This window comes from Xiphophorus hellerii, chromosome 14 (genome assembly GCF_003331165.1).
Source record: "Xiphophorus hellerii strain 12219 chromosome 14, Xiphophorus_hellerii-4.1, whole genome shotgun sequence".
NCBI classification, from domain to species: domain Eukaryota; kingdom Metazoa; phylum Chordata; class Actinopteri; order Cyprinodontiformes; family Poeciliidae; genus Xiphophorus; species Xiphophorus hellerii.
The window spans coordinates 13,123,585-13,151,529 of record NC_045685.1 but is presented as its reverse complement, the minus strand read 5'-3'; the positions used below and the strand labels follow the sequence as shown (position 1 = coordinate 13,151,529).

General features: G+C 38.6%; 1 protein-coding gene and 1 long non-coding RNA gene across 2 annotated transcripts; both read left to right on the top strand.

Moving 5' to 3' along the window:
* Positions 1-518: 518 nt before the first annotated feature.
* Positions 519-21,139, top strand: rell1 (RELT like 1). The gene is made up of 8 exons (XM_032584053.1): positions 519-688; positions 5,016-5,228; positions 11,259-11,330; positions 14,438-14,492; positions 17,721-17,912; positions 18,608-18,731; positions 20,181-20,218; positions 20,300-21,139. Exons 1-7 carry the CDS (start codon positions 670-672, stop codon positions 20,196-20,198), a joined length of 693 nt encoding a protein of 230 aa, XP_032439944.1. The 5' UTR covers positions 519-669; the 3' UTR covers positions 20,199-20,218; positions 20,300-21,139.
* On the top strand, positions 5,235-11,001 carry LOC116733264 (uncharacterized). Its single transcript, XR_004341986.1, has 2 exons — positions 5,235-9,143; positions 9,307-11,001. It is a non-coding gene; the product is annotated as an uncharacterized LOC116733264 (long non-coding RNA).
* Positions 21,140-27,945: the final 6,806 nt, after the last annotated feature.

Below are 27,945 nucleotides of genomic sequence, written 5' to 3'. Positions count from 1 at the left end.
CACACACTCTGCATTTTCTTGATGAGCTTCAAGAGGTAGTCACCTGAAATGGTTTTCACTTCATAGCTTGTGCCCTGTCAGGTTAATAAGTGGGATTTCTTGCCTTATAAATAGTCATGAAAATAAGGAAAACCCATTGAATTAGAAAGGTGTGTCCAAACTTTTGGTCTGTACTGTATATCCAAGCTATTTGGACTATTTTTTAAAGAATGTATGAGGCTCTTTTAAGGTATACTTATGTGCAATTTTAAATTGGGATTTGCTATCACTGTGACTGTACACAAATAGACCAGGATGTATTTGCACATTAACTGCAAGGGAATACAAAAGAAAAAAAAAAAAAAATCCCACATGTCCCCTAGGGGGCTCCGAAGGCTCCGTACGAGTCTGCGTATTCGGACTCGATAAAAGCCGCCATTTGTCTGGATTTTTAAATAAAACGAAAACCGAGTGGCGGGGGTGAACCCTCTCGCTCTGTTCGCTGCCTGCTTCTCTCTGTCGGAGGCGGTTCGAGTTTAAACAGGGCGTATCCGCTCAGTACAGAGCAGGAAACATGTTGGTGTGGGCAGGCGTTCCCTCCTTTGGTTGAGTTTTGTCCAGAGTTTGGTTCCGAGAAGACACCCAACCGTCGCCCCTCCACCAGCCTAACGGCCAGCCTCGGGTCTTTCAATGGCTAATCCTATCACAAGTAAGTTTACACGCTTTTCCGGTTTCGTGTGTGGCTGAAACGCGGTCTAGTGCTGGCACGGACAGTGATATTTGTCATGTATTTCCCTTAAAGTTTTTTTTTTTAAACACCTTTGTTGTACTATCGTGTATTTATGTTGACGTTGCAACATATTTTGCTAGAAAAACCGGCGTGTAGTGAAGTTGCTCGAGTGTCGGTTTCACTTGTATGACGAGGAACACAAAACATCTGACTGTCATTGTGTTGATTGAAAATGTATAGACATTGTTCAGACTGTTGGCCCTCCAAATAAAAACACATTTTAGATAAGTCAATGTAACACTTTCTGCTGTTAATGTAGCATTTAAATAATAACATTAGCACTAAGTCTTACTGTAACGTCAAAAGGATTTGCAACGATACTCCACTGGTGAAGTAGTTATTTCTCTCTCATTATACACTAATAGGATCCTTTTCTTTTTGGAAAAACTGCAAAATTATTGACTCCAAACTAACCGTTTTGTAGTTTGGAGCTGTTTAGTTGATAGAAAATCTGTTTTTGGCAGCTGTATAGTCATTCATGCATTCAGCGAATACGCCAAACAAAAACATCAATATTTCCATTTGAAGCCCTGCTGCTTTTTGTTATCCAGTAGGATTGTAACTGAATAGCTCTGTTCTGCAGTGTGCTTTCTGGAGTTCATTTTTCCCCCCCTTTTAACAATTTATTGTCTAAGAAAGGCCTGTAAAGCTTGTGAGTCCAACTAAAGATGCATAAAACCCCTTAAACAGATTTATTTCTTTTATTGTAGAGGCCTAATTGGACCAAACAAATTTAGGATTTCAGGAAGAATAATTTTTTTTGGTACTTTTTATTGAGTTGGATCACAAATCCCAAATGAACTAGCTAAATTATTTCACCCCAGAGCAATTCAATTTAAACTTAAGATTTTTAAAAAATTCACATTTACCTTTTTAAGACTAGTAATCACAAACTCTAAACTAATAATCCATCACTTCCTTGGTCCTTAGACCCTAAACTTCATATAGATTATTGTAAACATCGTAATAAGGGATGAGGAAGAGTTCTGTTGAGGAAATGTGAATACAGCAGTATTTATAAAACATGTCACAATTGCATTATTTCTCAATATGGTTCATTACTCACAAATGCATATTTTGTTTGGGGGTGGGAACCATAACAAAATGGCAGAGAATGACTGGTGCAGACAATTTCCTAGAATAACTACCTGTAAGACTTAAAGCCAGGGATTATTCTTAAAATGTTTTAAACCCTTCTAACAAGATGCAAAAAAAATCCCCCGTGTGTTGTTGTGGGCGATGACTATACTTTTTTTTTTTTTTTTTAAATCAGGTTAGGTTTTGTTGCAGTAACTATACTTTTGCAATTTCCTGAGTGTTGGGACACAGAAAACCACAATAAGATGGAGTCTTTTATTCCGTTCCAGTGCTGACGTTGATGTGTGTATGGTTACGGTCGCACCAGTTTTTCTGTTTTTGTTTTTCCTTAGCTTTTTTCCAACAAGAATGAATCTTTATTCTACGTACAGTTTATGTATATCTTATAATTTATAGAGACCTTCATCGAGCTCAACCTCATTTAACTGAATCTGATTTGAATAAACTACATTATCTGGGTAGAATAATGAAAAAAGCCTTTTAAAAGGTAACAATAACTCTACCAGAGGTCGTGTTATGACTGGAGATCTCCGAAGAACATAAACAATATTCATGCCAAACTGACAATATGCATCACGCCATGGATCACAGTAGTGACTGCATCGTGCTGTGGGGATCCTTCAGCCGCGACAATGAAGCTGGTTGGAGCTGATGGGAAGATGAATGGAGCTAAATGGAGAGAAACACTTGAAGGCCGAAAAGAACTGAAGCATCTCACCAATGCAATGGCGCATATCATGTATTAGACTGGCCCAGTCAAAGTTCAGACCTAAATCCGATTAGTAGGTGGTAGGATTTTAAAAATCTATATTTAGGTGCTCTCCATCCAGTCTTCTGGATGAACGTGAGCTGTTTTGCAAAGAAGAAAAAAAAAAAAAAAAAGAAAAGTAAATGGAGACATTTCCCAAAAGACCAACAGCTGGGGAAAAATTGCATTTCAGAGGCTCTGTATTTGTCTGTCAACCAGCTTTCCTGTCACTGCTGAAAACACTCATCCACACAGAAGGATGCCACCAACGCTATTCTCACTGTGGGGATGATGTGTTTGGGGTACAGTGTCAGCTTTCCACCGCATAAAGTGTTTTTAAACATTATAAAATGATAATTTTCCTTTAAATTCACAATTGGACACTACTTTGTTTCAGTCCATCACATAAAAATCCTAATGAAACACTTCAAGGTTTGTGGCTGTAACATCTGGAACCGTTTAAGAGATGTAAGTACATTTAGAAGGCTCTGTAAATGGCTATAAAGTGGGAGTGATGGATTTTTAACTTGATGCTGAACAGTTTACTCTCTTCTACTGAAGGAGTACTAAACGCAGCAGCATTACTGAATGAAGCATAGAGGTTAATGTCTTTGAGTCTCCTTTTTACTATATAATCTCAGGTTTCTTGGTGTAGAGACATACCTGTAAATATTTTACAAAAGAAATGTGATATTCTCTGGCCACAGCCGTTATGAAACATGCAGCCTGCAGGATTGAGACATTTCTTTTTTGTCATAAGTATTTCTACTGACATCATTTTGAAAGAACTCCAGCTTGAAATTGGGATTTCCAATGTTTTCTGGATTTATACATGGCTAGGTTTATTTTGGCTTGGCTTAAAGTCCTCTGTAAATAGCCCTCTCATCCAGTGTCCCATGTCTGTTGTCGTGGTTTTATTGCTCTAACTCAGGGGTGTCAAACTCCAGTCCTCAAGGGCCATTGTCCTGGAGTTTTTAGATGTGCCACAAGTACAAAACACTGGAATGAAATAGCTTAATTACCTCCTTTTTGTGTAGATAAGTTCTCCAGAGCCTTGCTAATAACCTAATTATTCTATTCAGGTGTGGCGCAGCAAAGGCACATCTAAAGGTTGCAAGTCAGTGGCCCTCCAGGACTAGAGTTTGACACCTGTGCAAACTGATCTGTGATTGTTGGGCACTTTAAGGGTCGTGGCTGAACAGCCTGCGTACTGTGAGCTACTCATTTCTTCACAAAAGCACATGAAGACATTTGGTCACAAGACGGTCAGTGAGCAGACAATGTTCAATGTGTTCAGTCTGATGCAGCAGGAGGCTGGGACAATGGAAGAGGCCACATGAGTGGGTAGTGGGACAGTATAATATCTTAATGTTGTGCTCTGGCACGTCTCAAATTAAATGCAGAGTCAGGATCTTGCAATTACTGATTGATATTGGTCTGAATTGTGAGTGCCAACCTAGTCTTTTTATTCCCCCTGACTATGCCATCCATTCACTGATGTGGACAGGAAAGCAGACAAAAGCCCCCTTGTGTGTTTTTGCTGGTTTTGCTCACTTGATTTGTATGCATTAGAGACGGGGAGAAGCTTCAGTACTAAAAGTTTTTTTACTCTATCACATACAGTTGAATCAAATGTTTGTGTTTGTCTTATGGAAAGCTAAATGTCAGAATAATCCTTCAACTGTAAAATGAAGGAGTTTACATACACTGAGATTGCTATGCCTTTAAACCTCAGACATGCTGCTACCTTGCATGACACCATGGAAACGTCCAAATATATCAAGACAATATATGAAAAAGATGCTAAAGTAACAAAACGTCAGCTAGGATGTTGAAGGTTTGGCGCAAATAGGTCTTCCAAATGTACAATGGCCGTAAGAGTCTAGCCAGATTAGTTACAAAATGGCCTCTAGATAGGATGGCTACCATGAAGCTCTGATCTCAGTCCTGTAGAAAATTTGTGACGGGAAGCTCGACTTTTACAGATTAAAATCTTTTCTACATTTACTAAGACGTTATATATAAACTTGTGAATTTGCCGAAAGTAATAAAAAAATCCTAACAGACCTAAATAACAAATTTTAGTCTGATATAATGTCTGACGGTAAGGGGGAAAAGCTTGTCTTTTCATGTAGTATGTTTCAATGTGGTTTCAACTGTATAAACATTCCTGCTTCAAGTAAACTGGATTTGAGACCACAGGCCTGGTCTTTCACTCTCTGTAAAGATTTGGAGAGTTGAAGGATAAAAATAGTCTCCCCCCTCCCGAATATGAGCTTATAGGTAAAATCTCTGCCAGATGTGTTGAATTCATATATTTCTTGCTGATTGCATTGTCTTGTAATTCTCTGCTTTAAAATCCCAAATCCTCCCCTACCCCCCTCCTCTACTTTTTCACAGCGAACACCACAAATACTGATAAAGAGGGTGAAGGACCTGGCTCAAACTATTTAGCTTTTGCCTTAGTGCTGGCTTTCTTCTTTGTGGGCCTTACCGGGGTGGTGGTCTGCCACGTGCTAAAGAAGAGGGGCTACCGGTTCACCACCGCTCAGTCAGACAACGATGATTATGATGATGTGTTTGAGGATGGTGACGAGGAGATGGAACGACGAGGTAAGAGAGACATTTATATTTATATTTACATGATTTATGCACACAGCCTGTTTTGCTATGTACAGTAAACCAAACGGAACAAAAAAATGATTTTATAGCTTAAAAATACTGATACGTTTATGCCTTCTAAAAGCATGTCGGTGTCTTGTAGGTTTTAGATGTATCGCTACTTCAACACACGAGTCAAATAATTGGGTAACTAGCAGGACTCTGGCGAACTTGACTGCACTGAGGTAACTCAGCCATTTGAGGCATGTTGAACCAGGGATGCATCTAAAAGTTTCAGGACACTGGACTTTTATTTGAGGATGCCTGGTGTAGAGTAGCTCTCTTATTGTAGAAAGATCGGCTGACTTCTATCACTGATTGATTCATCTCCAGTTTCATTCTTAGTGATTTAATATGTTCAGTGTTGCAGTGCATAATGAAATGATTTAAATGGCCATTGTGGTTCAGACACAATCATTTTGATTAGATCACAGAAAGCTGTGCCAATTGTCTTCTCTGAGAAATAATTAAATCTAAGAAAAATTCAGTAGTTTTTTATAAAACAGCCTTGGTGTAAAAGTAATAGTTTCTCTAAATAAAATCGTTTTTTTTTCAGGGGTTATTGACTCATTCCCTATTGTCTGCATCTTTCCTGTCTGAGCTTACTTGCGTTTTGAATCACTGATGTTTGAATAGATATCAGGCTACTGAATTTCTGAAATTTATGAGTGGAGTTACTGACGTTTTGATGTTAATCTGACTATACAGACAGAGTAAAGTGGCGAACAAATACAGGGCATCATACATAACGGGTAGTGGCACGAGGTCTGAACAGCTTCTGGGTTTTTTTGTTCTATTTTCTTTCACTTTCTGTTTTTTCTGTAATGCTTAATTGGCTTTGATTGCCTTCTTTGTTAAAAGTAGTTTATATGAATAATTACCAAAGAGATTTTAGGATATTTAGGAGCAGTTACCTCTGTGGGCTAAGTTAACACCCTACGATTCGTTTTCACAAAATTAAAATATAGTCATAATTTTTTAGATGGTGACTTCTCCTTTTTGCTTCATTGATTTTTTTGCAACACAAATTACTTTGGCATCCCTTGTCAAATTGCTGCATCATTGCGCTTTGTACCGCAACAGGTTGCGTTACATTCCCTATGCCGCCTTTACAGTGAACACCAGTTTGACGTTTACGTTGTTGGTAACCCGACACATTGCCTAACAATATTGAGAATCAAATCTGTAGGCGGTTGCTGGAGGATTAAAACTACTCGTAGAAAAAAAAAAGACATTGTTCATTTGTATTGAACAATGGGGCAGATGAACAGCAAAGCTGAAAAGGATTAGGGTGCCGACGAGCCTTGATGCTTTGTGCTGTGGTAGTACAACAGCCGACACTGATCTTTTCCAGAAATTTGAAAAACAGCAGCAACACCCAGTATTTGTCAGAGTAAATATAGTAAGCAACACGCTACTTTCTGCGAGTCTAAAATTTTCTTGATTACTGACAACCTCTTCTGTCTGCATACCAGTAGGAATGGGATGGGCAGAAAGACAGACCATCATAAGACCAAACAGAACAGGCCTGTAAGGTAATGACAGAAGAAGAGATGCACCAATTTTTGTAGCCAATTAGATGCATTTTCTTAAACTTATGTTCACCAAAATCAATTGGCCAGAAATCCTTTTAAATGTGAAGTGTGAGCATTAGTGTTGACAGGTGTGGATGTTTAACCCCTTAACTGACAATCCTTGGATGCAAGTCGGTGGGTCCATGAGGACACCGGCATCCTCATGACAGAGACTGAATGTGCAGGCGTGAAGCAAAAAGCCAAAAAAAAATCAATTGACAAAGTAGACCAAGCCAAGATTCAGAACCAAAAACCCAGTTAAATGTGCAATGTGGGGCAAGTGAGAACAACTCAAAGATCTTGGTAGCAAGTGGGTTTTATTATAACTAGGAGCTTTAGCTCCAGGTTTTTACGGTTAGAGCCTTAAAGACCTTGAGCCAGATGTCTGGCCACTCCTACTATACATGAACAGACAAACTGCATGTCATCACATGAAAAATGGAAAAGAAAGTCAAGATGGCAGGGAGTACAGAAACTTGACATCTGTTGCTGCTCTGAGTCTGCCATACCTCTTCCTGTCAGAATACTCCAAAGTGTTGGAGAGTCAAGATCTTGCATGATGATTGCTCACAGGACAATCACTTCAATCTGGCTCGATTTCAAGTTGTAGGTTTTACAAGTTGAGATTTCTACAAGAAAGCCTTTGATGAGATCCCAGAATAATAAAAGACATGTTGCAGATATTTGTTTTATTTAATTTTTTTTCAAATGTCCGCCATTTGTCGACTGTTTTCCGTCTAGCTAAAATGATCATTTCTGATTCTTTCGAGATGTATTTAAATCACTTGCCAGACTCCTACGCTGCTAAAATCGTAAGGTCTTGGACTGATCTGTGGATCTCACCGCGGTGTTGGTTCTCACTTTAACAGTCAAGAACCTACCAAACTACAGATATGAGGTTTAAACAGGGCAACCTTCCTATAAAATTGCTAAGTAATTATGTTATAAGTATGTTTGATGGGAAACACCACTGTGGGATTTTAATTTTTAGGTAGGAATAAATCAGTGTTTTTCCCAGCATTAGTAAAATTGCTATGAAATCTCAACATGTCTAAATATGCTGAAAAAGGTCGGAATGTATTTTTGGTTTTATACATTTTTTTCAATGATTTCTTTAACCACATCAGTTCAAAGTACAATAAGACATTAAACTTCTTTAACTTCAAGAAATAAAGCTTGACAATTGTATTAAACTTGTGACGTAGGTTACCTGTAGGTACCTCTTATTAGTTGTTTTTCATTATTTTGTCTTGTGCATTATTTTTTATTTCTTATTGCCATCTATAATCTACCCATTATGCCAAAACCTGTTGATCAATAAGCGCATTATTTCTAACAGCGACAGAAATGGTTAATTTTCCGTTTTTACTTCTGATGCAGTGCTAGAACAGTCATATATTCAATGTTGCTTTTTACGAAGCATACTTATTAAGCAGCAAGATGCATTTTATTCATCCTTTTAACCTTCTTCTTTACAAACTGGATATTAGCTTAGCTGCTATGTTTTATTTTTTTCTTCCCCCCCTTTTTGCACTGCATCTGCACACAAATTGTAATATACCGTCCATGTTGAAGTACTAAAAGGTACTCGGTGTGGAGTGTGATTTTCCTTTTTTTTTTTTTTTAGCCTTAGTTTCCAAACGAATCATAGATTTGCATGCATGAGGTTTTCTTCTTCACTTTCCAGTCATGTGGTGGAGACGAGCAGGGCCAGAAATGAAGCAACAAGGGTGCAGGGTGCTTTGGTCTTTTCTCAACTACTCTCAAGCTTCAATTACATTTGTGAAACTGACACAAGTTAGAGCTTCCACATGTAGATCATAATGAGACTTTATGTCAAATGTGAAGCCTGGGGGTGATGAATTGGTTGCAAAGCTCTGTCATGAACTGCTATTGAAGAGATTTTTTTTTAGCTGTGAGCACTCTGTCTAAATTTAGTCTTTCTCCTCAGTTGGAGGTGTAAAAAAAAAAAGGTGTCTGTTCCTTTAAGGTACGCAACCAGGAAGACTGTCGGCAATTGCATTACTTGTACTCCGACTTTCCCGTGGGAGTGTTCAGTGAGGTAGAGGGAGGGAAAAAAAACCTCTACCAACCAGTGTTGAATTACAGATTTCTAGATCTTGCTTAAATCTTTTCCATGGTATCTGCCTCTATTCAAAAAGAAACACAATCTGCTGTACATCAGTAAACAAAAACAAGTCTTTGCTTCCCCCTTCACTTCTAGTAAAGGAAAAGGAACTAAAGTCTCGATAGCTGGGTATATCTGGGCTTCATCACAGATGTGAGACATTTGGTAAGAAGGAGTCAGTTTTGACACAACTCTGAGATCCTGTGCTGGTTCTTCTCACTGACCCATTCTCCTATTGTGAACCTGTTGAAGGCATTTCTGTACAATGAAGCTCTGGATCATGTTGACTGGACATAAAAATGTGTAAATGGTGTCTGTTCTGCTGTAGTTCCAGTGGATTTCTCTCTGCACACCTGCCATCTTTGTTGGAAAGCCCCACCTTCTTCATGACGTGTTGAAACAGACGGATAGCTTTTGTCTTCAGCCGGTCCTGTCCCACAGCATTGGTGCCTTCTGTTCCACCACACGCCTCCTCTGAAAACGCATCTTTTGCGAACAAAGCAGATTCCTGGCAAGGATTGTGTCACGCCAGGAAATGGCCTAGGAAATTGGTGATGAGAACTCTGGAAAATGAGAGGAAGTATTCAAGAAAGGAATCCAGGAAATACGAGTCAAGGAGAACTAATATTTAAGGACTGCCTCATCTGATCACTGACTCAATGTAGAAAATACACAAAATTTGTCATCTATCTGATAGCATGATGACATTTACAGACGCCATTAATATTTTTATTGCACTAAGACCATGTCTCCTGCTTATATGTCCTTCCATAAAGTTATACAATATGTTTTATCATTGAGGGAGCAATAAATTGAGGTGCACCACTGCATTTTTAGGAGTGGGACTAGGCATGGACTGTTGTGGTTTCACAATAGCGTTAGGTTATCAAAGTGTTTGCTCAAATATTTCAAAAAAATCCAACTGTCTTTTTCTAACCAGAAAATTGATAAAACAATATGATATTGACTATTATGGTTATAATTATTTTTTGCTGTTTCCTTTTTTCAAACATAGAAAACATATCATAGTATAAATGGAATGGGATATAGGGGTGAAGAGGAACACAGTTTGTGTGACTCTGTCTTGATCCAGCCAGTGAAAACTCTGATCTCTGCAACACTTCCTCCTGCAGCCATTAACCATCCCATTCTCGTCAAAGCAGTCTGAACTTGTAATGAGCAAGAATGCCTACTGGTTGTAGCTATGGCTTTGCGATCTCTTTTTCAGGTGGCTTCTTATATTTAATGTAAATATGCAGAAACATAGAGCATCTTAAAAGAATATTTATGAGAATAGAACAAAATATTGCCTATGTATGAATTTTTTCTTCCGCCTTTGGATTGGAAAGACGTCCTTTTTCCTGTTGAGGATTTCCTTGGCATCGTCAGTGCTTGCCTTGTATTTCAAGAACAGCCAGTCCCACAAATGTCTCTGTATTTGATCCCACGACATATTTGAACATGTGCATTTTGGAATGGATGAAATTGTCATTAGATTATGAAGGTTATAGTTTAATATTCTGTCAAAACATTCTGTATTAGCCATGCGCTGCTATAACCTTGAGGACAAAACTGAAACAACAGAAGATCATAACTGTTTTTCCTCCTACACCTAAAATATATTGACTATTACAGTTACTAGATTTTAAATACTATTTTGGTCTCTGTATTGTAACACAATTATGATGCGCTAATATAAGTGGGCTAATTATTCAGACTACATAATTGGATAGCTAATAATAGCTACTAATCTCACTGCCTTAATCTTTTCCATCATGATTTATTGTATGTTTATAATTTTATGCATCTTAGTTTGTTTTTCTGGGAAATGAAGGAAAAGCTCAGGTATCTTCAGCCACCTCACTTTCCATGTGCAGCAACAAGTGGAAAAGAGGAAGCGTGCATCATTCTATGGTCCTAGCAACTGGGAAAACCTCTAGGACCTTTTCTGGCACCCAATTAAAAGTACTTGGAACTATAGCAACAGCATGATGGCAAACATGTGGTTTTAAAACTGTAAAAAGAAGTGAAACCTTGTTATACACCATAATACCAGAAACTGAGATGATGATATTGGTGAAAGCAGTGCTGATCAGACAAATTTCAGGAAGTAATGTTGGTTTATAATGTTGACATATTCACTTACTCTCTCTCTTCTCTCCACTTTTGGCTGGAATATTTTTTGGGACTTTTTATTATATATTAGCTGTTTTTATTTCATGTCTTTTTAAAATATAATCAGATATTCAAATCTCTAATTTTCTCCCTGTGTTCTGCTAGATCGGCAAGAGACCATGAGTGAAAACGACGACACAGTTGGACATATTATCCAATGCATCATGAAAAATGAAGGTATGTGTCCCACTGACTTCTTCCTCTTCTTGACAGTAAACAGACGATGCGAAAAATGTTACCTTTACTGAGCGTTTGATTTACAGTCAGAAACTGACCAACCAGTGGTTGCATTTTGTCCTGAAGTGAACTACCCTTACATGGAGGAACTTGACAAAGTTGTCTGATTTATCAATACAAGCACGCAGCGGTCAAATAATAAGGGAAAAAATGTTTTAATGTGTGTCAGTGGGGAAGATTCATTTAAGACGCATTTTACCCAGAGTATTTAGAGGGCAAAGCAAATTTATTACATGTTCAAAACCCAATTCAGAAACACAAAAAATTTAAAAGGTGGATAAATGCCTGTGACGAGCTTCATGAGCAGCTGATTATAACAGTGATTGACGATACAACTATCATATGTTCGTCTGTATTAGGATTTTTGTCATTACATCCTATGCTTAGAATCCTACTTTGTGATTAAATCAGAGAATAATGCATCAAGCTGGGTCCAAAACAATAAATGTGTGCTGTGGCTGGCTACGAATGGGTACCGTTTCTTTGTAAATCCGTATTCATACACAGCCTGACGTGCGTTTCAAAACTGCAGTTTTTATTTTTGGACCAAAAGACGAGTACAAAGTCGCCCTTCTATTACCTGTAGAAACAATTCCAGGATTAAAGTATTAAAGCCCCAACAAGATCTTGAGAAACTCATGCATGAGTGTTCCTTTAGTCGATTGCTGCAATAGGCTCCTCACAGGTCTGCCTAAAACCCAGAACACTGCTGCTCGTGTTACTGAAACCAGGAAGATGGAGCACATCACCCTAAAGTCACCCACTGACTTTAGGGTGACTTTAGGTCACCCTAAAGTTACCCTAAAGTCTTATGTAGTTTTGCTTAGCATCAAAATACATTCAAGACCTGTTATTATATTAACTTTCCAGACCACTCGCATCTTCTGGTTCAAGTCTACTCTGCATTATTTGATAAATAATAATCATAAACTGTTGTCTGGTTTTCAACCTGTTGTTTTAAAAATGTTTAAAATTATTTTTATTTTCCTTTTAATCACACGAAACACTTTGAATGGCCCTGCTGCTGAAAATGTACTATAAAATAAATGGCCTTGAACTCTGAACTTTTCTCTCTCAGTGATTAACATAACGCATGATACAGAAAGGCGTTATTGTCTCCTCTGTAAGTAGTCCCGAGTTTTACGTTGACTTTAGTGGTTTCACAAAATGACTCATCAGGTCCACGAGTGTTGGACTCCTTTAACGGTGACTCATTGCCTCATTGTCCACATACGGGGAATCGGGTTTCCTGGGAGAAACTGTTCACTCTTTGACACATTAGCATATGAATACATGGGCTATTTCAAAAACTTCACACACTGCGAGTTTTTTTTTTTCTTTTCTTTTATTAAAGGAAGTGGAAAGCTGAATAGTCCTTGACACTATTTATATCCACAACACATTTATGAAAAGGAGCAACCTGGGACATAGAGCATTCGGTGGTATCCAAATCAAAGGGAAATGCTGCCCTCTACAGGCAATTCCCTCACACACACTCACAGACGCACTGAGCTCTCAGAATTCAATTCAGATAAGATTCTTCAGCTCTCTTAGTTCATCATCTTCAATTACATTCTAGTGTTGCATCTTTAGTTGGTTCAAGCAGCAGGCTTTAACATTGAACTCCTTGCTTTAGTGCAAATATATGAGTGAGCCATCATAGCAATCAATGGTCTCTGAAGTTTATAAAACAGATGTTCCACCTACTCCAGGTGAGTTGCTCCTCTGCCTCTTGCTGCCTTTTTCTCTACCACACATTGATTCATTAGTGTGAGGCATCCATTTCAGAAATTTCTTACAGTTTGATTATGTATAGGAGAATACATAGTGCAGTGAAACCCCTTATAGATTTTTTTATTTTTTATTTTTTTTTGGTCGGACATAAATGTTCCAGGCCATGAAGCGGGTTTTAATATCAGACCAAATAAAATTATTTGAATTATTTATGTAATATCAAAACAACCTCGCTCTATATAAAAAGTAATTGCTCCCTATACCTAATATCTTACTGCCATTAAACATTTGAGAAAACTGGCAGTGAATTAACAGCGTGCTTTGACTAGGCCACTCTGAAACCTGTTAAAATGGTAGTGTTTTGGGGGCCAATCAGAGTGTGCTTGAACTTGAGTCAAAATCTGATGACTGGACATTTCCCTTCATTCTCTGGTAGAAAGTAGAATTCATGGTTCCATCAGTTGCGACACGTCGTCCAGGTCCTGAAGCAACAGAACAGACCATCACTCTACGATCATGTTTGACTGTAGGATGTTACTTTGCTGTTCATTTTATCCCAGATGATTTTTTTTTCTCGCCTTGATAAATTATACTATAACAGAATTGTAATAGATGCACAAGGACTATTTTTATTTTAAGTGCTTTCCCAACTAATTTTACCTTCTTTTTTTCTGTTTTGTTTCATTTATACAATTCACAAATAAAAATCCTTTTTCTGTTTCTTTTAAAAGCCCTCAAGTGACCTTAAATTGTACTTTTATGCTGCTACAGCTACCCCTCCCACCACTGACTAACCAAACCAAACACCCCGTGGTAGTTTTATGACAGGAGGATGGTTCACAGAGAAGACGAAGGCCAGCACTTTGAGTCAGACGTCACTACAGATTTTCATAAACTCTTACCAAGTCATATCTTATTTTCCCAATCTCTTTTTTTAAGCTTTTGGTTCAGAGATGATGTTGCATGCTTATGATAAATGTGGTCCACACATCAAGGCCTGGCAGATTGAAATGTGTGTCTAGGGCTAAGATGTGTAAATCTAAATCTGAGTTGTCAGCTCTACTTGATTTTTGTTCTGAATTGTGTGAAATTGAAATGTTATTTCCCCGAGCTGATTTTTCTGCTTCTCACAGAAGTCTTTTTTTTTAAATTTTTTATTTTTTACAGCACTTATTGCATGACTGCCATTTTCTGTTTAAATACATTTACTTTTTGAAGAAGCCATTGAAGATACTGTACCACTCTCTGCATTGGACTCTACTGCTGCATGTGTTTCCATCTGTTTTCATATGACTGTCTGTGTTCCTCCTCAGCAAACTCTGATGCTCTGAACGCCATGGTTCCCAACATCAGCATTGATTTAGACACGTAAGTATATCATGTTTACAAAAAATCTGTGATTTGTTTTTATTTATTTTTTTTATCCTAAACTCTGAGGTTTCGTGCTTTAAATGGACTCCTCCACCAGGTGGCACTACATGCCTCCTTTTAAGCCTCTCCAAGTCAACCATCACATTTATGAGCAGCACAGGAATTCTCAAAGTAATCAGGCCACATTTATTTTCTTGATTCTTTTCCAGATTGGCAGAGTTTGATAGAGGCCAAGCAGCCTGAGAATATTCCCGAAATGCCGTAGTGTCCCACAGCAGTGCATTGTGGGATTATTAAACCATGTATGCAGCTGTTCTGGCTGGGTTTCTAGCCAGAATGCATTGTGGGACTGGGAATTTAAATAGATAAAAAGGAGAACAAAATTAACATTTTAAAGGGCCTTAAACATCTGCAGCATCCATTACTTTAGACATAGTGGATTAATGAAATATTGATTTAATTGGGAGTGTTTGCGTGATTATGTTTAGTGTATTATCAATTCAAAGTAGCAGTTTATTTATTTATTTATTTATTTTTACTAAGAAATCTGTTAAATGTTTATCTACATGGATTCGTGGCTGCAAATTTGTATTTGTATTTTGCTTCCTTCAGATTATTAAAATAATTTAAAAGTATCCAATATTCATGCTCTGATCTAGACCTTTATTGGGGTCATTTTGACATTGGCATTTTAAATAAAAAGCTTTCTGCTTGTTAGTACAAGATGATCCTTAATTATAAGAAGAGTAGCTGATGGGAAGAGATGACTCAGATCGAACATTTTTTTGGTCGTCTTTCTGATATCTGTAAATGCTAACAAGAGAAGAAGGGAAATGAGAAAATGGACGCACTGGAAGAAGATATGATGGTGACAGTAGTAGCTGTAAATCGAATTAGGGGAGTATATTTCCCCCCCGTCTGTCCTCTGCTTCTATCTTCCTTTCATATTGTTGTAGAGGAAACCTGTTTTGGAGGAGAAAGGCTTTCTTTGATTGGGTGAATAAATTGCGGGAGCGTTGGCCCTGCAAAAGTCCTGAGGTCCTACTCATTCATCACTCTTTTCTCCGCCAAGCTACTTTCATGCATTTTGCCTTCTTCAGTTCTCCCTCCAGATATCTTGATTCACATATTTCCAGTCCTTGTTCTCCCATTCACTTGCTTCCTACTGTCCAAATTGCTCTCTGTAGTGGCTCCTTCCTTCTCTGGCTGCTACAATCCATATCTTTCTGTTTCTCTCTGCCAGGTCGGGCAGCCTTCCAACGGATCACTTAGAGATGGTGGATAGGGGAGGAGAGGGGATTTGGTTGGGGTTGATTTATAGGATACACGGGCGTAGGGTGACGGACAGAAAAACAGAGACTTGGAAGAAGAGGAAAAGAGGGATAGAGGGAAACCACGAGCAGGAGTGTGACTGTAGTGTGGCCAGGCTGTGCTATCTTCCTTCCCACATTTGCTTCTCAACTTTCCTTCACCAGCTGCCTGCATCCGTCAGTCTCCGTCAGCTTTCACCTCATCATATCCTTTTTTTTTTCCTCTCCTGTGGAGGTGTACATCCCAACTATACACCTGCACAAAAAATATTTTCGATGCTCTAGTTTTGTACAAAAATTCTGTTTTTGTACAGAATTGTTGGCAGACCTATAGAATGGAGGTATGTCCTTCAGTAAACTAAAATCCTTTATTTTAGTTTAAAGAAAAGTTTTTTTTTTTAAAGCAAAAATACAAAAATGTCTGCCAACTATATGGATTACAAAGCATCCCATCTAGTCTAGAGTTTCTTTGGCTTTTCTTCCAGATGTAGCTTGTAGTGCCGTGAACTACAGATGGCTGATATACGGGCTCATCACAGCGTGTTGTGATATTTTTTTGCGATAACAAGAATTTGACTGAAGTTCTCAAGTTTTTAGGGAAACCTATTCTCAGTTTAATTAGTGTGAGTGTGTATATAAACTTCTAATAAGTTGTATTATGTAACTGGGTATTTGCATAAAACAATCTGTCCCTTGCCCTTTTTATGTTTTTGCAATTTTAAAAAAAAGCTAATAAACCTAATTCAACCCATCAACCAAATCCTGCTAAGCATGTTCGCCTCCTTTTTCTCCAGCCGTTCTGTGTTTTTTTTTTTTGTGTTTTCTTTCAGTGAAAGTGGGCTCAAAATGTTCGAGTCTCCGCATTGCTTATTTTCATCAGGCTGCTCTGTTTCTTCCACAGTAGTGTGCAAACAATACAAGCCGCTGTTCTCCAGGGTCATAAAAGACAACAACATGTAGGAGAACAAAAAGATGAGAAACATGGCCTTAATTAGCTCCTCTTTCTGGAGTCCAGAGATAAATTTTAAATTGAAAAGAAAAAAATGGAAGAGAAAAAAAAAAAAAAAGCAAACTACAAAAACTACATATGTCATGATGCAGTTTTCGCTGCTGCAAAGAGAAACTTGCCTCTTTTTTTTTTTTCTGCCTTAAATAAAATCAATGAGGGCTGGTTCTCAGGGAGCTTGTCAGTAATTGCTTAGAGGTATGAAATATTAATGTGTCATTCAGCGGTGATGGGTTTTAATAGAGGAAGTGCCGCTCTACTGAATAAGCTTTAATTTTCTCTGCGAGACTGATTGAAAGCAAGTTGTTGGTTAGTTTGGGAAATTTCTCAAAGCTGCCCGTGTCAGTGTTTTCCTTTCATTAAGCATTTGCAGTATCTGTAATGAAAATTGATCTCTTTTTAATAATTATTGTTCCTGGAGGCTGGACTAAAGTGTCACCACCGAAGGGTTTGAAAATGCCGTGCTGGTCGACGTGTCAAATATATTTGCTTTATTGTGCATTGGTCCACGTAAGACGTCTAAAATGACAATATTCTGACTGTTCAAGTATGAATTACCATAGCAACCGCTGCATGTCCTCATCTTTCTCCTGGTGCTCTTGAATGCATCACTCAACTTCTCCCCCCGCCTAAGCTAAATTTCCAGAGTGTGCGGGTTGTTTACCAGGTGAGGAAACCTTTATAAATGTAAACGGTTCACGGAGAGTTTTCAATGTCGGATGTTTGACTAATAAGACAGGAAAGTGGCACTGAATCAAAGAGCGGCGATAAGGAAGAGGCGTTTAAACAAATGGGACTTTTACTGCCATATAAATCATGAACTGCGATAAATTCCCGAAATACCAGGATGTTGGTTTTAGTTTGAAGTATGTGCATTTCCTTTATAAATCCTTACGGTCTGTTTTTCAGTGCAGGGTCCCCACCGCTCACCCCCGTATCACCGGTGTCGCCTCCAGGAGCAGGCAAGCTCCCATTCAGCCAGCTGCATACCATCGGCGGCGTGAACGCCGGCGAGAACAAATTGCCGCTGATGAAGAGGCCCTCGCAACGAAAGTCAATCAGGCGCCGTCCTAGTCAAGTCACGGTCCTCTCTGTGGGCAGGTGGGTAAACTCCTTAACTCATAAAAGAACTCGTTTAGTGATGGATTTTCTTAAAACATAAAACTACCCATTTGCCTTTATCTAAAATCAGAATATTGCACATTTCGATTAATATTAATACATGTACAAAAAGTAGCTATTTTTTTTCTGTAGTTGAAGATAAATGATGGGTTTGCAACATTTTTACTTAGAAAAATTGAACATAACTGAAGTTTTGGTGCATCTCTTGACCTTGATGTGGTGTGGTCAGAAACACGTCGCGTACGTTTTAATAATGCACATGTAAATTTGGTGATAAACCATCTTTTTCCAATCATCTATGTCAGAAGTGTAAAGTTACATAATTGGCTTTGTAAGAACTGATGATTGAAGCGTCAAGATTAGGCTTCTTTCTCTAATAGATGGAAGTAGTTGTGGCTGCAGAGTCCATCATGCATAGTGTTGATTTGATCCTCATTTTTCTGTGGATTCTTGGCAGCATCCCATTACTAACATGTTACAAAATCAACAGGAAGTCCGTTCTGTGTTGTTTGGACCCTTTTAATCAAATCATTTTAGTTCTTAAACTTCGAGAGGCTGCACTCTTTGAAAACCTTTAGTGTGGAGTGAGTGCTGAAGCTGGGTTCTAATGACATTCTCATTTAGGCCACAAACCGTAAATGTTGGCAAACTTTTAACGTTCTTTTCTTCTTCAGGTTTCGTGTGACAAAGTGTGATAAATCAGGAAAGGAGCGAACCACTCTGGACTCTGAAGGCAGCTACCACTCGGCGTCAGCAGACGTCCCCTCCAACAGCAAAGTCATGACACATTCCCCTAAGGTTGGTTCCGTCTCGGTCAAACTCTGTCGTGCATCTCTTCTTCTAATATCCTGTGTAAAAAGGTAGAGCTCTCTACAATTAATTTCAGTTCAGTCTTTAAATCTTAGCATAAATAAATAAATACAACTCATTAAATAGAGCGAATAAACTTAAGGTTGGAAATGTTATAAATCAATCAGTACGGGGGGGGGGAAAGACCTACTATTGAATATTTTTAGCAAAATAACTGATGCTGGCCTCTAACGAATCAGAATTTCTGGAAAGAAAATGTATTCATAAGTTGATCAGGGTGTTTTAATTGGTACTCCCATTACTTCCTGTTAACCCGTTCTTCAAAATAGGAAAGGCAAAAGATCATACCAACTGTTAAACTTGGCCTCAACTACAGTCAGAACAATAACTGAAAAGTTTAAATGACTCTAGCAAGCAACTTGTGATATGGATCCATGTTTATCTGCTCTTCACACACCATGGGGAGGAAGGTGAAGAAGGTAAAAATCTTGGGATTACCATGTCTCTATAACAACCATATTAAGGTTTTTGTACACAAAATCTGGTTTTTGTGAGGAAAAAGAACTGGTGGCAAATTTATTAAGAGAAGATGCCAGGATAAGTCTGGAGCACAGAGCTGTTCTGGAGATTTTTCTGATAGTTTAATTATGATTATTTATCTGTGATAGAAACACTTGTGGAATAACCCCCAGAAATTCAACTTTTATGTTGCAAAGTAACACATCAGAGGTAGAAATGTTTAGCTCTACCGACAGTAATTGATGCTGTGTGAGATGTATAACATAAAAACGTATTTTGCATTTATTTCCTTAATTGGCTTTAGAGTGGCTAGTTTTGACTACGCCATTTTGAAGAGTGGCGTTGTGCTCCCTGATGTAAACGATGAGCTGTGATCAAGTTTCCCCAACACTCTGATCCAACCAATAATTTTGTGAGAACAATTAAAGTTTGGATTTTTCTACATGTTTCAGTTTGAGGATGCGCTGCCGCAGTAAATTGAGGTTATTTTTACTCCTCCTCTCTCTGTGGAAGGAACTGTAAGCTCTTTGTCCAGGTGTGACGTAGTTCCGATATGTAAAACGGCTGTGCTGTTGAGCAGGACCTCAGTGTTTGTTTCTGTCCTTTAGTTTAATCCGGACGCTGAGAGCTTCTAATCTGAGAGGCACCATCGGAGGATTTAGAACAACCTGATTTAGATCCATCAGACTGAATCAACACCTTAACCAAATTTGTTTTAGTGGGGGGGGAAACGTTGTGCTCACTAACATCCGTGTTTGCTCAGTTCCTTACCGTAAGCCCTGCTGTTAACTTTTAGCTTTGTCATGCTGATGCTGTAGGAAAAAAGGAAAAATTCCCAGGATGAGAAATAAAACCTGCACAGTGACAGAAATAATAAGAAAGAAAATAATTTATTCAATTTTTTCATTTTCCTGACAGGAAAAGACAGAAGACTGAGAGGAGTGATAGAAGTTCAGGTAACTTAGTCTAGTCTTTTGTTGTTGTTGTTTTTTTGGCATATTTTCAGTATGTTAATGTGTAGCAACTTTCCCTCCTAGTTTTCCACATGGAGAGCAGGACCAACATCTCGGCACTTTAGATTTCTTTCTTTCTTCATACTTCGGAGGGACGAACAGATCCAGAAGGGATCTTGTCCTATTACTGCTCCACCGGTAGTAGAATCTGCTGCTGAGAACCTGCTGGACAAAAGAGGAAGAACATTTGCATGTGTCTTTTTTTCCTTCCTGCAGTAGAGTTCCAACAGTGCCTGGCTCAGAGGCGGGACAGCAGCCTGATGCTACGAGCTGAGTTTGAGCCAGGGCTTTCAGTAACTATGGCAACACACCAAAGTGCTCCATGACGGATGTATGTATATATGTTTTTATATGTAGAATAATAAAATATAGCATTTTTGTGTGTTATATCAATTTAAATTATAAAAGAAACCTAGACGCAGGCAGAGACAGAGCTCTTGTTCTAAAACAGGAAGCTGGAACAAACTGATGCAGCACCAGGAGATCCACCGGGGATATGTCACCTCCTGTAGAACTGTCACATGAACTCAAAGTGCTTTTTACCATCTTTCATCAAGTTTTTACAGTTTTTTTTTTTCTTCCTTTTTTTATTTTTTATCTAATTATATTGTTTTTTTTTTTTTTTGTTCTGTCTTGTCTCAATAAAGAACTCTAAGTCAAACTAGAGAAAAACTGCACTTCCTACAAAAATTGCAGCGTGAATGCCATAAGCTGAATATTTTTTAGTGTAAATAGCATATGCATTTGAAGTCAACTGCAGAAATGTAAGAAATGGGCAGAAGGAGGGTCAAAATTAGGGTTTTAAGGAGTCATCACTCCATCATAAAGAAATGAAACATGCAAAAATAAATCTTGAAAAGCCAACATAGATTTGAAATTCTTGCCCACGTCACGAGTGGATGTGATGTTTTTAGTAGTGATTATTAGTCACCAGAGAAGATCCATTTGTGGTCCATAAAATTAAAAAAACCAAAACTTTTTCTGCCTTTTACTGTGATAAGAAACCATCTGAGTCATAATTTAAGAAGTGAGTCATAACTCAAGACTACCATTTTCTTGCATATTTCTCTCTGTAAATGTCACTTCGCTTTGCCTCATGTTTAACGCACACATTCAGGATGGGTTTATCCATCTTAAAGCTGTGGATAAAGAAGATGATAAAAATAACACGCAAGAAACGCTGCGGAGAGGCGGCATTATTAAGGATCTGCGTCCATTCACCTGCAGGCTACCTTCTCTCTCTGATCTGATGGAGCCATCCATCTTCATTTTCCATTCTGTCTCATTTCACCCTCCACCTTCTCCACCCTCGGAGGGACTCCTCTCTTTCCCTCTCTGCTTCGTGCTCTAATGAAAAGATGATTTGTCTTGCTCATCTCGAGTAAGCCGACCTTCAGCTCTCGAACCATGTTATTTCCAGATAATGGAGAAGAGGTGTGTTTGGAGCACAAGACGGAGGATTAACAAGCCTTGACTTTTTTTTTCCTCTTTTGTTTTTTTGTTCCGTCTCCGTTGACCTTCTGAGGCTCGTCGGGCTCACCCACGCAACGAGCTCATGTTCTCAGTAAAGGACGCGGGCTTTAAGACAGAAGGATAAATGCAGCGAGGAGAAAGCGGTTAATTTGGGTCGTTATTTGACTAAATTATTAACAACACGGTGGATTGACTTTCATGGTGGTTGACGGGGACGTTTCTTTTTTAGTCAAAAAGGTCACGGAAGGTGACGCCGCCGCGCCCTTGGCTGTAGACTCAAGGTGCTGTGGAAACACACTAAGTTTGGTTGCAGGGTGTCGAAGCCGTCAGAAAGCTGCTGGACGGCGGTGTGGAGCATGAGAAAAGCAGCAGAGGAGGCAGCGGCAAATATTGACTCCTGATACACGCGTGTTTACTTTAGCTCGCACCGCGTCATAGAACCAAAGGGCGTCCACCTCTTTGGAGTAGTGAAACCACAGCGGAACAAATCCCTCCATTAGGCACATAAAAGTGTGCAGGTACAGCTCTGATCTGTCTTCTGCAGGACTTCGCAGGCTGTAAATTTATCCCAGGCACTGAATTATTCAGGCCACAGGTTCCCATGACGATGCCAGGCTGATCGCCTGCATCCTGTCTCTGGTTGTGGCTGGTTGGAAGAAGGACTGGACTCTGGAGAGGGACCAGTTCAAGCACCTATTGTCTTCCTTCCACCTTACCATGTTGTTTTATCCTTCCATCTTTTCTTTCATCCATCCATCCTTTCGTCTTGTCATTCTTTCTTCCATGCTTCCTTTTTATCCTTCCATTCCTTCATTCTACCTTTCTTTCACCTTGCCATCTTTCCTTTCTTTTATCTCGTCATTTTTCCTTTCAACTACCCTTTCTTTCATTCCTTCTTCCTTTTTTATCCTTCCATCTCTTCTTTCATCCATCCATTCTTTAAGTCATCCTTTTACATTCCTTCTTCCTTTTTATCCTTCCATCTTTTCTTTCATCCATCCTTTCATCTTGCCATTTTTCTTTCATTCTTCCATTTTTTTTTATCTTGCCATCCTTCCTTTCAACCATCATTCCTTTCCTTCATCCTTCCTTCCTTTTATGTTACCATCCTTATTTCTTTCCTCAATGTTTATCCTTCCATTCTTTCTTTCATCCTTAGCAACTCCTGCATTCATACTGAGATCTCTGCCAATACGAGTTTGGAAAAGTGTGCATTTTGTTTTTCATAAATGTGTAGGAACCCTGTCTGACTGAAAGGGACACTCTCTCTTCTGTAACGGGCATTTAGAAAACAGAGAGGAAGCTGATTCACCTCTGACCCAAAGCAGAGCAGCGACCTTCTGAAGTGACTCACCCGGATTCCTCTTCACCCAAAACTGCTCTCCGGTCCTTCAAAGTCCTATGAGAAGGCAGCGGTCACTGTTTCGACCAGCAACAATAACTTTCACCTGGATGTTGAAACGGCAAACATTACATGGAATAATAGCCTTTTAGGAGAAAAACCCCTAATACGGTTTCCAGGGAGACGGTCTAATCTTTAACCATGGTGAAACATTAGCCAGTCTCTGAAGATGTTGGTTCCGTTCCAACAGGAGGAAGTCTATTTTGAGGTGTTTAAACAGTGAGCAAGTACTGTACATTAATGATAACGGGGAGATGAAACAAAACTTTACAAAAAACTGCATGTTTTTTTAAAAAATAAAGAGAAGCCACATTTTTTAAATATTAGAGAACTGGTGTTCTGAGATTTTATTATCCTCTATGCCACAGGTGTTCATGGAGTTAAGTTTCTATAAATAGGTACAATCAATCAATATTTGAACCCCCGTCTGAAAACGCTTAGAATGACCTGCCTTAATAGTTTAAACAAAAATATATATCTCATTGTGCATGAATATGCACTTTGGAAGCAGTTTTAGTTCTACTGCTGAACAAGCTAACGTCCGCAGACTTCCTTATCCCCGCTCCTTCGGGCACAGCCAATCACCGTCAAGGAAAATGAACGGTGCTCTTTGATTGGTTACTTTCCAAATGGCATCCAAATAGCGTGTGTAATAGCATTATATGCAGGTTTTCACTCACTAATTCCAGGTTGAATTGGTTTCAGTTAATTTCTTTTTTTTTTTTTTGTATTTAAACCGGAAAAACTTTATTGTCTATGACAAATATCACAATGCAATAATCCGTGGTAGTTTTTGCCACTAATCGAAGACAACCCGCATGGCGAGCCCGTACTTAAAGTCGACTAAACCTACCTGTTCCTCTGAGAGGTGGAAGTGTGTTTCTCTGTGCAACAATTAAGGGTGACATCATTAACTTCAACAGAGCTCTGAGAAAAACAAACACATTAACGGAGCCCACACACACACACACACACACACACACACACACACACACACACACACACACACACACACCTCAGGGACTCTGCAACCAGCTGCCTAATGGACCCAATAAAAACAACATGAAGGAATCTGACATACAAAGTGTTCCGTATTTGCTCTCGTATCATCCGTCCACAGCAGGGTTAGATCAAATGAGCTTGGTTGCAACGCGCGTTTGCGTGCTGTTATCTTGGCGCGTGAGTCACTTTGGAAAGTTGAACGATATCGAAATGTGTTACGGAAAAGTTCAACACATTGTTCATGTACTTCCAGTACAGCAGATGGGAATGTGGGACTAATTCAACAAACTAACAGGCATTTATCACGTTAAACGAAACAAACCAACTGCATCTTAAGGAGGTTTTTAATGCTTTTGGATCATTTATTGTTTTACTGGTACATGGTTGCCTTAATTCAGGCTGCGGCCCAGCTGCTCTCAGACATACTGCGGCGCGTCCTCTCGTCAATAAAACAGATTGGCATCCTTACATTAAGGACTGTTTCCAAGCTGTTTCGTTCTAAGGCTCTTGAGATTTTTTTTAATTTTTTTATAATTTTTTCCGATTGCAAACTTTTTTTAAAAAATGAAAACTGCAACTACGCAAAGCTTTAGTTTGGTTCCAAAGCGAAACCACACAACTAAAACGGCTCATTTCGTTCATTGACTCTGGGAACTCGGTTGTTTTTTTTGTTTTTTTTAGACTTCTGTGCTGTTTTTGACAGTTTACCTTAGCAGATGCTTCTTTTATGCTTTTAACTCGAATAGAACCGAGTATATGGGGGGACTTTACTGCCATAAGTCGAGAGCACACATTTACAGATACATAGCCACACAGGCACACGCACTAGAAGGAAACAAACGCACCCTCGGAGGAGCCTCCCAGCCTCCCACTGCCCAGTATAACACTTTGATTGATGTTCTATTGGCTGGAATGTTGCCAGGCGATCATACTTTTTTTTGCTTTGAGAGTTTTGAGTACAAGCAATACCAGTTTCGAGAACAAAGACATGAAATTCTGCTTTCAAACTGAAAATGTGTGCTCTTGAATTATGGCAGGTAAATTCCCCCATACAAGCATTTCACATTGCATTCTAGGTGGTAGATTTTTCCTTAAACCCCATAAAATCTGTTTAAAAAGTGTTAAGTAGAATTAAGTTTTTGCTCTTAAGTGGGTTTTTTCTTTCTAAGCCGCTAGTGGAGAAAGTAGTGATGATCTGTGGATGTTTCTTTGTTTTTTTCTTCAGTTTGAGGCACCAGAACAACCACTGCAAAGTGAAGGTTTTGAAGTGGCCTAGTCTAAGTCCAACTGAAGTGCTGGGGCATTAGATAAAACAGGGCATCAATGCAGGAAAAATCTCCAATGTGACTAAATAATAATAATAATGGTAACAATAATAACGATAAGAAGAAGAAATTGCATATATTTGTATAAAAAGTTGTACACAACTTTATATTTTTTTCCCCATTAAAATATAATGTTGTATTTTGCATTTAGTCAGGTTATCTTTGTGCAATGTTAAAATTGTGTTTAATCTTCAACCATTTTTTGAAGAAGAAATCTGTTAGGGGACAAAACGCTTTTTAGTCACTCAGTGATGAGCAGTGGTTTTGATTTATTGTTAAAAAAAAAAAAAATACAACGGCTAAAAAAACAAGCAAACGCTTTTAAAAGCTTAAAGCTGCTTCTCCCTCCGACTTCATGTAAGTCTTCTCCTGTCGACTTATTGCAGCCACAAATCGTTTTCATTGCGGTTTTGCTGTTATTGCTGAACTTTGGCTTGTGATCCCAGCTGCCTCTGACTAAACAGGTTTCCTCTGTGTTCACAAGTTTTTGTCATCCATCATGATGAGAAGCAAAAAACACAACCTCTGTAGACACACCACTCCCAGTCGTTTTACATCAAAGCTCGTGATAAACAGTGGCTGCATTCACTCACACACACACACACACACACACGCCAACACACATTCAGAATCTGTCTGTCCCGGGGTGTGTGTATGTGTGTGTGTGTGTGAGAGAGAGAGAACGCTATATATGACAGCTTTCATGTGACTTTGCTGTGATGCTTCAAATTCAAAGTTGAGGCAAACATCTTCAGGGATTCAGTGGTTTGTTTGTGGAGGAAATGTAAAAAAGATGAAACTTCCAGAAAGAAGCCACAAAAAGGAAGTTTTGTCACAAAAAGATTGTGAAAAGATAATTGAAGGTTTATAGTTTAATAATACAGCCACGTTATGAAAATGATCTGCAACACAAATAAAGAAAAGTGGAATTTCAAACACTTGTAATAATCTAAAAAAAGGGTTAAAATTGGAGAATCTCATGCGAAAAGGAAGACTGATGAAGATAAAAAAAGAAGTTGGTTACATGAATAGATAAAAAGAAAGAAAAAGCTATTCTGGCATATCATCCGTTTCCATCTGAGACAGCCACAGATAGCCTCATGCTCTCTCAATGTGAGCAAGTTGAAAGTCAGCAGATCTCCATTCTTGTCATTATCATTATTCCAGGCTGCTGTGGAAGTTACTAGGGTTCGCTGTGTGCACACGGGCCGCTTGCGTACCACAAAGCCCCAAAGGTGTTCATTAGCCGGGCTCCCAGGGGCCACAGATGACGCCCGCTGAGGCTCTGACTGCTGCTACAGCGAAGTTTAAGCAACTACCACCCACACGGATCGCTATTAGTTATACAGAACAAGAAAGAAAAAACAAAAAAGATCCCAAACATTTGCCGCTATGCAGAATCATTGAGTCTCTTTATGCATTTCCTTTAGAAAGATAATTTAGTCACAGATCTGAAATATAAAATATTGTTTATATTTCAGATCTCTCTTGCTTCCCTGTCTTTGAGAGCTTATTGTAATTTTTATTTGGCATGCCTCTTTCTCCAGTTTTAGCCACATGTTTCTCCCTAATTAATTCTCAATATGGTGGCTAATTTAAAAATGTTCTTAAGTTTTAATAGATTTAATAGATTGCGTGGTTCTTTTACCATGCAAACATGGTAAAAGAACAAAGTAATCTTACATACAGTACAGACCAAAAGTTTGGACACACCTTCTAATTCAATGGGTTTTCCTTATTTTCATGACTATTTATAAGGCAAGAAATCCCACTTATTAACCTGACAGGGCTCACCTATGAAGTGAAAACCATTTCAGGTGACGACCTCTTGAAGCTCATCAAGAAAATGCAGAGTGTGTGCAAAGCAGTAATCACAGCAAAAGGTTGCTACTTTGAAGAAACTAGAATATAAGGGGTATTTTCAGTTGTTTTACACTTTTTTGTTTAGTGCATATTTCCACATGTGTTATTCATAGTTTTGATGCCTTCAGTGTGAATCTACAATGTCAATTGTCATGAAAATAAAGGAAACTCATTGAATTAAAAGGTGTGTCCAAACTTTTGGTCTGTACTGTATGTCGGGTGCTGTTTTTAATTCAATTTACCATAATTAGCTCATGGTTAACTAGCTAATTACCAAACTATCTACAATACCCAGGTCCTAAGCTAACTTAAAATTAGTTTTTTCTTCAGTCTACAACTGTTAGGTAGTTTAATTTTAGCAAGCTAATTAGCTAGCTGCACACTCTTAACAACTAAAGTCTCAATATTTAAGAAATGATAAGTTAGTATTTTTCAAAAATGTAATAAGCTTCTATAATGGTTTACACAAACAGCTGATTCTGTTTTTCTTTTATTTGTATTTATTTTTCATAGTTTATTATTAGCAAGCTAACCAGCAAGCTAGCTACGCTCCCAATTTCAAGTTTCAAACGTACCCCATCAAAAATAAAAAATATGTCCATGTA

Excerpts from the sequence above, each read along its gene's own strand:
- rell1 (XM_032584053.1), top strand. Across the intron at positions 11,331-14,437 it reads ATGCATCATGAAAAATGAAG|CAAACTCTGATGCTCTGAAC; the intron begins GTATGTGTCCCA and ends GTTCCTCCTCAG. Across the intron at positions 14,493-17,720 it reads ATCAGCATTGATTTAGACAC|TGCAGGGTCCCCACCGCTCA; the intron begins GTAAGTATATCA and ends TCTGTTTTTCAG.